We start from the raw sequence: 9,665 nt of genomic DNA on the forward strand, positions 1-9,665 counted from the left end.
AACCTATTTGACTCTAACACACTGAGCTCCATCTAGATGAGGTATTTAAATCCTCTTTGTAAGGCGAGGGCAGTCATTTCAGGAGACCATTGATAGCTAATCGACATTTTCGATCTTTGACTATGCACTTGCATTTCTGCTCGGTATACTTATTCCTTGGTGCTCTCCCCAGAGTTGTATAAATATGAGGGGCTGGGAGACACTCTTCAGTGAGAAGACAACATCGAACAGCACGACTTCTACTGACTGCACAACGTGTGAACGGTAAGTTGAGCATTTTTTGCAATTAAATATTTAACTGCTGTACGCACTTTAGCATAAGGAGAGGTTTGGTATAAGGCAGCGTTGGTCTGTTAGGCGATCTGCATCCCTCGACTGTATGCAGTATGTGAGACACTTTATCACTTTTCTGGCTGGAGTGGCTGTTGACTCCATCTTTTGGTCATAAACTGTCGATACATTAATCCTTGAACTGAGATTACCCTCCCTTTTCTATGTGAGACTGAAGATAAAAATGTTCAAAGTGTAAAATACTCAACAACAAGAAAATAAAGATCCCATAATGTCACCTTCTTATCTTTTTTTTTTAACCACAAGAGGTTTTATTCACACACGGAAGCAGAAGCTCTCTCCCTCGATGACCACAATGGCGTTATTGACCTTAATCTGCTTCCTGACGTCACTTCCTGTGTTGTACACCATGAGCCTGGACACAAACGTCACAGCTGATAATTCCGCGTCGACGTCGTTAGCATCAGGCGCTGGAGGTCTGGAAATGAGGAAGTTACGTCACATCGAGGCCGAGCTCGAGGTGTTGAGGAGAACAGTGACGGAAATAAAAGCTGGTGTTCAGTGTGGGTCACAGAGGTCAGTCCAAGGCTTCGGCTCTTATCTGAATTTTATTGTTTAAGTATATTTAGATAAACTATTGTACAAAATATTACGCTAAAAAATACCTGCACGGACTAAAGTAGTTTTGGTTTATTTTTCTAAGCAAGCTGCTTTATTCGATACACTTTTGCTTTCTGTGCAACTCTCTCTCTCTTCTTGCTGTCACTCGAGCCCTTTGAAAACCGTTGTGGCTAGACTAATATTAACTCTTCAGGTTGCAATATTAATTTTTTTTTTTTGCAGAAAACATTACATATTTAGCTACAGTAATCAACGGAAATGATGCTTACAAACATAATGGTTGATACACTGTCATTATGTTGTTTATTTTTATTTCTCAGTCCACATCCAAACGTGTTGCAAGAAGTGACGAGCGAAATACAAGCGCTCCGTTCACAGTTTCAAGGTCTGCAGGTGCAAAGAGAGTTGTCCGTCCTGCGATCTGATCTTCTTCTCGCCCAGTCAGCCATGCTGGCGGACACCGGAAGTAAGCCTGTGGGCAGAACACCGCAGATCAGCAATGAGCCTCCTCGTGTCGCCGAGAACATTTGTACCATCATGAGCACAGGTTCTACGCTTCGTCCTATAAAAAAATCACATGCTAGCAATCTGATGTCTTGCGTTTGTTTAAACTAACTTATAATGCTGCCATTAACATCAGTTATTATCTTCACTGTATTCATTGTTTGTTAATCAGTCTGTTAGTGAGAGCTCCTCACCTGAAGCTAACACAAATCTTAGCGCTGACCTGATCGTTCCGACCCCAGAATGTTGATTACGTCACCGACTACGGAGGGCTTTAACTGTGTTTCTGTCTACAGGAGCCGTGTACGAGCGCTGGGGCAACAGTGGCTGTCCTAATGGCACAGAGCTGGTTTATTCAGGTACTGTCATTGTCTGTAAGAGAGTATGAGAGAGAGAGAAAGGTTGAAAGTAAAACAGGAGAGTAAGTCTGATGTCAGTATGAGAGAAAAGAGGTGGTGAAAAAAATGTTTTTAAATAGTATGCTTTTTGATGGTGATGATGATGTATAGCAATACGTATATAGAAAACATAAAAGCTACATACATTTTGGAATAATTGTGTTTAGTAATCGTTCAAACGAGGTATATTAACAGTTTATTATCGTCGCTCAACATTGCTGAGGACCTTGACCTTTCAGTACGTTGGTTTAGATTGAAGACAATAATCTTGTTCCCTGAACCATAAGACTGACTACAATGACGATGAACGAGATTTTCGTTTTATGAAGAAGAATCAGAATTTTTTTCTCTGTTCAGGTCTTATTGGCGGCTCACATTTTACTCACACTGGAGCAGCCGCCAACGCCCTGTGCTTGCCTTTGAACCCTGTCTTAGAGAACAACCCCGGCGCGAGCACTCTCACTGTTATCTACGGAGCTGAACTTGAACTCACTCCTCTTCCCAAACATAACCTTGACCCTCTATGCGCTGTATGCCGCAGCCCACGGGCGACAATCCTCATGGTACCCGCTGCCAGCGCTTGCCTCCCTGGATGGACAGTGGAGTATTCCGGGTACCTCATGGCAGGATACTACAGTCACACTGCAGCAACAGAATACATTTGTGTCGACAGAGAGCAGCACACGCGCACTGGGTCCGACAAGAACGACGACGGCAAACTGTTTTATTACGTCACTGTTATGTGCGGTAGTCTCCCTTGCCCGCCGTATGAAAACGGGAAAGTGTTCCCTTGTGTCGTCTGCTCCAAGTAACGACCATACACATACAGGATAGATGTCACTGGGTCAGATATATATATTGTATACTTCAAACTCGCTCTTAACTTAGCAACATTTGTATTTCTGTCCTCGCCAAGCAGCTTGAGTCCTGAACCTTCTTCTGTTTCCTTTTTTATTAGCAGATATCTAAATATTGTAGCTCACTCATTTACTTTAACATTCACATACACGTGTTGACATGACTAGCTGGCAATGGCATTTTACTCACTATGCATGGAAACTTCTATTGACAACGCCCTGAAGTTCACACTGGCCGGGCTGCTTCAGACTCTGTACTAAATATTCACCTGTCTGGCTTGTTAGTAACTGGAGTTTATGATTAGTTTGGGAAACGTCAAACAAAATTTTAATTCTGAACGATTTTACGCTTACAGAACAAAAGTAAACAATTAAATTCAAAAATAAGCTAAGCTAAGACGAGAGATATCAATGGATAAAGATGTGTATCAGATTGTTTGTGTATGCGACTTAATCACTCAATCAATCAATCAATTAATCTGTTAGAAGGTGGACAGAAGACATTTCTACATACTATTTTAGAACTTCATTGCTTGTTAAGATAATAAATATTTTCCAGCTTTATCCCTCTAGCACTGCAATAGCCAAAAGAACAAAATGATAGCAACGCTTCTGTACAGAACTGCCATTTCACCTTTTTCTTTATTTCCAAGCCATTTGCCAAACTTTTATGTACGACCCTGTTTCCCAGGCCTTGTGTTTCTCCTTTTTACATTCAACTAGCATCTAGTTTTCTTGTCGAGAAAACCTCAAATTCACATAAATCACAAGGACACAGAGTGTAAACACACAGCAGCACAATCACATCTTTGATACAGTAAACGGCTTCTTGTGTTATCCAGGCTGGTCGTGGCCACATCATGACAAGAATGACAACAGATATTATCAATGAATAATGTCAGCATGGAGAGACGCAGAACCACGATATCAGGAGAAGCGAAAACAAATTTTTTATTGTTGTTGCTTATTACAGTCCTTTGTGTTGATAATAAAAACGTTAAAAATAGTTTACACATGTGTGTGCCTGTGTGCACGTTTATGTGTGTGTGTGAGAGACAGCGTGCATGCGGGTGCAAACGTGTCTATGTACTGTGCATGTGTGCGTTTGCGTGTCTGCGGACATGTTCGTGTGTGTGTTGGGAGGGGGATGGGAGGGGAAGCATCTGACACGGTAGAAGCTTGGAAGTGCCGGATGTCTTCTCCTCCTTTCCTTCTCTTCTTTTTTCTTTCTTCTTTCACTAACGAATTAGTCTGTGAAATCATTTGTAACCTCGACTTTTGTGAAAGAAACCTGGATTTCACTAAGGTCCTGTCCCTTTACTCAGGGACTTAAGGGACGAGTAAACTGCAGTTTATTCTAAAACCACAACATTGTAACAACACATTGTGCTCTTAGTATTTCTTAACAAGACATTCTCTTTACCTGTCTTTAGAAGTAACCTTCTTTCTTTTATTTAGGACAAAAGAGCTCAGACCGTTATGTTTTATTCGTACAAAAAATTAAAAGGAAAATGAAATTGTATTTTTTAGTTTCCTTCTTGTTATAATTTTGTTCATAACATATTTTCGCAAACAAACAAATTAGCATAATGTTCTATGGTTTAAAGACTCATGTAAAAGCAATCGTACAAGCAGTAGAATATTATACATTCCACATTTCTCCACTGAGCAATAAAACCTCACACAAACAATTTTTTTCTTGAACGAAGTGCCTAACGGCGAGTTTTATCAGTCTTGAATATTTTCCCACGCTGACTCACTGGAGTGTAAGTGTTAAAGGTCAACACAAATTTTTCCCTAGAAGAGATAGTTGCAAACATCAAAACTACACTTAGTCGAAAAAGAAAAGTAACACATAGTGAAGTATTTAATCACCAGTCGTCATTAACTGTTACCAAAATTAGTATCTGAGCAAACTCTTCTGTTGCACACAATCTACAGAAAACATTCTCAGTATATGTTATAAAATGTCTTGTTAAGTAATGAAAATTCAGCTCTACTTTTGTCATTTGTAACTGATAAAGTGGTTCGACCTTTTTAATTGACTAAGAGATTGTGCTTCATAAAATGTTTAAATACCAGTTCAACTGACGTTTGCTGTTTAACTCTCGCGCTCTCAGTTCAAGATGGCTGAAATATTTTAATCGTCTTTTCAGTCATTTGGATTTCTATTTCGCAATCTTAGACTATGCATTAGCATTTCTGCTCAGTATTCTTTTTACTTGCCTTCCTGTCCTGGACTTGTATAAATTAAAGGTCGGTGAGACACTCTTAAAGAAGACACTGAGCGTTCGCTACTTCCATCGTCTGCACAGCGAATAAACGGTAAGCTGAACAACTTTATTTCGGAAAACTCAATCAGAACATTTTTGGTAGAAATGTGAAGAAGGGCTTTTTCACTTTCAGAGACAACTAATTGATCTTTTCGCTTGGTCATTATCTTTAGTTCGTTTAGTTTAGTTCTTCCGTCATTCCATTACATCAGTTCAGAGAAGTGTCTTCTAATGTCTACACTATACCAAGATTCCAGATACAAAGTCACACGGTGTAAAGTGTCTCAATACAAGCTATGGAGTATATGATCACCTTGTATTATTCCTGTTGTTCTTCAGAAACCTCACTACACAATAAAGTAGAAGCCTATCACCTTCATGGCTTTAATGGCGTTGCTGACGGTTGTCATCTTACTGACGTCACTTCCTGTGTTGTACACCATGAGCCTGGACACAAACGTCACAGCTGATAATTCCGCGTCGTCGTCCTTAGCATCCAGCGCGGGAGGTCTGGAGATGAGGAAGTTACGTCACATCGAGGCCGAGCTGGAGGTGTTGAGGAGAACAGTGACGGAAATGAAAGCAGGCGGGCAGTGCGGTGCACAAAGGTCAGTGCAAGGCTTCGGCGCTTATCCCAATTTTATTGTTTAACTATCTTTAGATAAGCTATTGTGCAAAATATTAGGCTAAAAAATACCGGCACTGACTAAAGTAGTTTAGGATTTTTTTCCTAAGCAAGTTGCTTTATTCCAGTGATGCACAACCTTTTACGGCCTGCGGGCCATATTCCCTTCCGACACGCGTGTCGCGGGCCGCTTCACCGCAAAAATTACCAAAAAAAAAAAATAGAACATACCATTTTTATTAGAAAAAAGTTTTACTTAGTGGGATATTAAAGCTGCTTTTCCGAAACCAGCTTCTGAATGTCTGGCTGCATCGAAGAAACACCAAGTCTGAGCACTGAATCGAAATGTTCGTCCGCGAGGCGATTACGTAAGAGGGGTTTCGCCCGTTTCATCACTGAAAACGTTTGTTCACACACATAAGTGATCTGTGTTTAATTAAGTTTGGTTGTTTTGTTGGAAGAACAAAGGAAAGAGTGTAGTATTGTTTTGGATGTGTGTGGTGTGATTGGTTTTTTTTTTTTTTTTTCTTGACGGGAGAGGAGCGGACGGGTTTTTCTATTGCAAACAAGTCTTGAACGACTTGTGGTGTAGTCCTGAATTTGCTACTTATCTAAAGATTGGTTTTGTTTTTCTCTCCAGGTTTTCTTTGTGTTTTTATTTCCCTTTTGGTTAATTGTTCTTCGTCTACTCGCCTTATCCGCCTGGGGTTCCTGACCAGCGCTGAATTGAAAATAATTTCAAGAAGATTCCTCGTCTGAAAGGCACTGTAGAGTGCAGGTGACATACTAGAGGCCCCGAAAGGTGTTGAGGGTCAATTTTGTGCAGTTTGACTTTTCTTTAAAAATTGATTCCTTGGTTATTGAACTAATAGGAAAATACACTGCTATGTTAAACTAAAAGTTAGAAATTGTCTTAAAATACATTTTAATCGAGGTACCCCCAGGCGATCAGTCCTGATTTCCACAGGAAAATGATGGAATTCAAACGCTGTTTTGGTATTGTTTCCCTGTAAGAACCCCACTGTTTTATACCTTGCTAGAAAGCCCGGAGTCTGTATTTTCAATCTGTTTAACGACTGATTCAAGTATTAACCAATCAAAAGACCACTAATCCCCTGTGGAATGCGGCGTCCCTCGTTCTCAAACACTGGTTTCCTCCAAAGACGAAAATCAAGAATGAAATCCATCAAAAGATTGAGAGACTCCCCTACGTAGAGATAAATACTTCTTCTTCCCTTTTTTTTTTTTTCGCTTTTTTTTGGGGGGGGTTCATTATTATTACTAACATGCCGATTTCCTGTACTGTGGCCAGAAGCTTCGCGGGCCGGATATGGCCCGCGGGCCGTAGGTTGTGCATCCCTGCTTTATTCGATTCACTTTTGCTTTCTGTGACACTCCCTACATGTTGTCCCTTTGAAAACCCTCATGGTGGCTAGAGTAATATAAACTCCTCAGGTTGCAATATTAATTTTTTTTCTCGAAATAAATTACATATTTTACTACATTAATCAACGGAAATGATGCTAACTAACACAATGGTTGATATACTGTCATTATCTTGTTTATTAATATTTCTCAGTCCACATCCAAACGTGTTGAGAGAAGTGACGAGCGAAATACAAGCGCTCCGTTCACAGTTTCAAGGTCTGCAGGTGCAAAGAGAGTTGTCCATCCTGCGATCAGATCTTCTTCTCGCCCAGTCAGCCATGCTGGCGGACACCGGAAGTAAACCTGTGGGCAGAACACCGCAGATCAGCAGCGAGCCTCCTCCTGTCGTCGAGAACATTTCTACCATCATGAGCACAGGTTCTACTCTTCGTCCTGTGAAATAATCACATGCTAGCAATCTGATGTCTTGCGTTTGTTTAAACGAACTTACAAATCTGCCATAAACATCAGTTATTATCTTCATTGTATTCATTTTAAGTTAATCAATCTGTTAGTGAGAGCTCCTCACCTGAAGCTAACACAAACACTAGCTGACCTTATTGTTCTGACCCCAGAATGTTGATTACGTCACTGACTACGGAGGGCTTCAACTGTGTTTCTGTCTACAGGAGCCGTGTACGAGCGCTGGGGCAACAGTGGCTGTCCTAATGGCACAGAGCTGGTTTATTCAGGTACTGTCTTTGTCTGTAAGAGAGAGAGAGAGAGAAAATCTGGTGTCAGTATGAGAGAAAGAAGTGAAAAAAAGATGTGTTTGTATAGTATGCTGTTTGAGATGATGATGTGTCAGTGATTTTTACGGAAAGTCTACTCCAAACCTAGGACATGAATAAATTACAATTTATATAACATTTATTTCGTATAACATTACGTATTTAGAAAATATTTGAACTACAGAAAGTTAAAATGTTTATGTTCACTAAAACGAAGTATCTTAACAGTTTATTATCGTCGCTCGACATTGCTGAGGACCTTGACCTTCTAGTAAGTTGGTTTAGACTGAAGGCACTGACCTCGCTCCCTGAACCAACGAGACTGACTAGAATGTCGATGAACAAGATTTTCTTTTAATACAGACGAATTGGAATTTTTTTTTCCCCCTCTGTTCAGGTCTTATTGGCGGCTCATTCTACAGTCACACTGGAGCAGCCGCCAACGCTTTATGCTTGCCTTTCAACCCTGTCTTGGAAAACAACCCTGGTGCAACCTACGTGGCATCCATCTACGGAGCTGAATTGCAAGTGGAACCTCTTCCCAAACATAACCTTGACCTCCTATGCGCTGTATGCCGCAGCCCACGGGCGACAATCCTCATGGTACCCGCTGCCAGTGCTTGCCTCGCTGGATGGACAGTGGAGTACTCCGGGTACCTCATGGCAGGAGACCCCGGTGACAATGCAGCAACAGAATACATTTGTGTCGACAGAGAGCAGCACACGCGCACTGGGTCCGACGAGAACGACAACGGCAAACTCTTTTATTACGTCACTGCTGCATGCGGTAGTCTCCCTTGCCCGCCTTATGTAAGCGGGAAAATGTTTCCTTGTGTCGTCTGCTCCAAGTAACGACCATACACATGCAGGATAAGTGTCACTGGGTAAGATAGATATTGTATACTTAAAACTCGCTCTTAAGTTAGTAACATTTGTATTTCTGTCCTCGCCAAGCAGATTTGTTTTATTTTTTTAAAGCTGGGGATCATCTGCCATTTCTTGCAAATATAAAACTCGTGTAACTCGCTTACTTCACTCTTACACGTGTTGACAAGACCAGCTGGAAATGACATTTTAATCACAATACATCGAGACGTCTATGACAACGCCTTGAAGTACACACTGGCTGGACTGCTTCAGACTCTGTACTGGACCTTCACCTGCCTGCTTGATAGGAACTTGAGTGAAAGGACTTTATGATTATCAAAGAAAAATAAATGATATACATATAATGTCGAAAGATCTTGCGTTCACTGCTACTTTGTTTCGTTTTGCGATTTCTCGTTTTGATTTTAACTTTTTGAGAAACATTCAAATAAATTACAAACGTATTCAGTGGATATATGTGTGTGTTTGTGTGTTTGTGTGTGTGTGTGGAGGAAAGCATTAGATCTGCTAGAGGCTGGTGAGTGTCGAATGTCTTCTTCTCAGTCTCTCTTACCTTTCCTATCATTAATGAATTAGAAGCAAAATCATTTGTAACCTCGACTTTTCTGAAATCAACCTGCATTTCACTAATTTCAAGTCCATTTACTCAGTGACATAAGGGACGAGTAAATAGCAGTTCATTTTAAAAAATGGATAACGTCCTATTGGGTGTTACTCTCTTTTTCCTCATACATGATTACATTCTTTCTTCCTGTTGTTTTATATTCTTCGTTATTTCTCTCATTTTTCATGCTTATCTTTCACATTTTTCCTCTTTTTTCCCGTCATTCCTTTCTTCCTTTCTTCCAATCTTTCTTGTTCACTGGCTTCCCTTCTCTTCTTTATTCTTATCTTACATTTTATATCTCTTTTTTTCTCATTTTTCTTTTCTTTCATTTAATTTCGCTTTACAAACCAATAAACCTCTGCGTTCATGTCATTGAACTCATGTTATTGATGGCTCTCACAGTCTACAATGCGGTGTCAAATTCTGAAATTCAATTAAACTT

General features: G+C 40.4%; 2 protein-coding genes across 3 annotated transcripts; both read left to right on the forward strand.

Moving 5' to 3' along the window:
* The first annotated feature begins 169 nt into the window (after window positions 1-169).
* LOC112572846 lies at window positions 170-3,678 on the forward strand. 2 transcript variants are annotated; one of them, XM_025252752.1, is made up of 5 exons: window positions 170-264; window positions 598-867; window positions 1,233-1,459; window positions 1,713-1,775; window positions 2,172-3,678. In XM_025252752.1, the coding sequence occupies exons 1-5, from the start codon at window positions 185-187 to the stop codon at window positions 2,624-2,626; spliced, it is 1,095 nt and encodes a 364-aa protein (XP_025108537.1). In that variant the 5' UTR covers window positions 170-184; the 3' UTR covers window positions 2,627-3,678. The 2 variants fall into 2 exon arrangements, with proteins under 2 accessions (XP_025108537.1, XP_025108538.1); XM_025252753.1 differs by having other exon boundaries at window positions 1,233-1,404; window positions 1,709-1,775.
* Window positions 3,679-4,934: 1,256 nt separating this feature from the next.
* Window positions 4,935-9,060, forward strand: LOC112572830. The gene is made up of 5 exons (XM_025252731.1): window positions 4,935-4,996; window positions 5,284-5,552; window positions 7,149-7,375; window positions 7,627-7,689; window positions 8,126-9,060. Exons 2-5 carry the CDS (start codon window positions 5,323-5,325, stop codon window positions 8,578-8,580), a joined length of 975 nt encoding a protein of 324 aa, XP_025108516.1. The 5' UTR covers window positions 4,935-4,996; window positions 5,284-5,322; the 3' UTR covers window positions 8,581-9,060.
* Window positions 9,061-9,665: the final 605 nt, after the last annotated feature.

Source organism: Pomacea canaliculata, linkage group LG9 (assembly GCF_003073045.1).
Source record: "Pomacea canaliculata isolate SZHN2017 linkage group LG9, ASM307304v1, whole genome shotgun sequence".
NCBI lineage: Eukaryota > Metazoa > Mollusca > Gastropoda > Architaenioglossa > Ampullariidae > Pomacea > Pomacea canaliculata.

Coding starts and splice junctions, on each gene's coding strand:
- LOC112572846 (XM_025252752.1), top strand. CDS start 185: ATGAGGGGCTGGGAGACACTCTTCAGTGAGAAGACAACATCGAACAGC. Junction 265..597: donor GACTGCACAACGTGTGAACG/GTAAGTTGAGCA, acceptor TTTAACCACAAG/AGGTTTTATTCACACACGGA. Junction 1,776..2,171: donor CACAGAGCTGGTTTATTCAG/GTACTGTCATTG, acceptor TTCTCTGTTCAG/GTCTTATTGGCGGCTCACAT.
- LOC112572830 (XM_025252731.1), top strand. CDS start 5,323: ATGGCTTTAATGGCGTTGCTGACGGTTGTCATCTTACTGACGTCACTT. Junction 5,553..7,148: donor GGGCAGTGCGGTGCACAAAG/GTCAGTGCAAGG, acceptor AATATTTCTCAG/TCCACATCCAAACGTGTTGA. Junction 7,376..7,626: donor TTCTACCATCATGAGCACAG/GTTCTACTCTTC, acceptor TTCTGTCTACAG/GAGCCGTGTACGAGCGCTGG.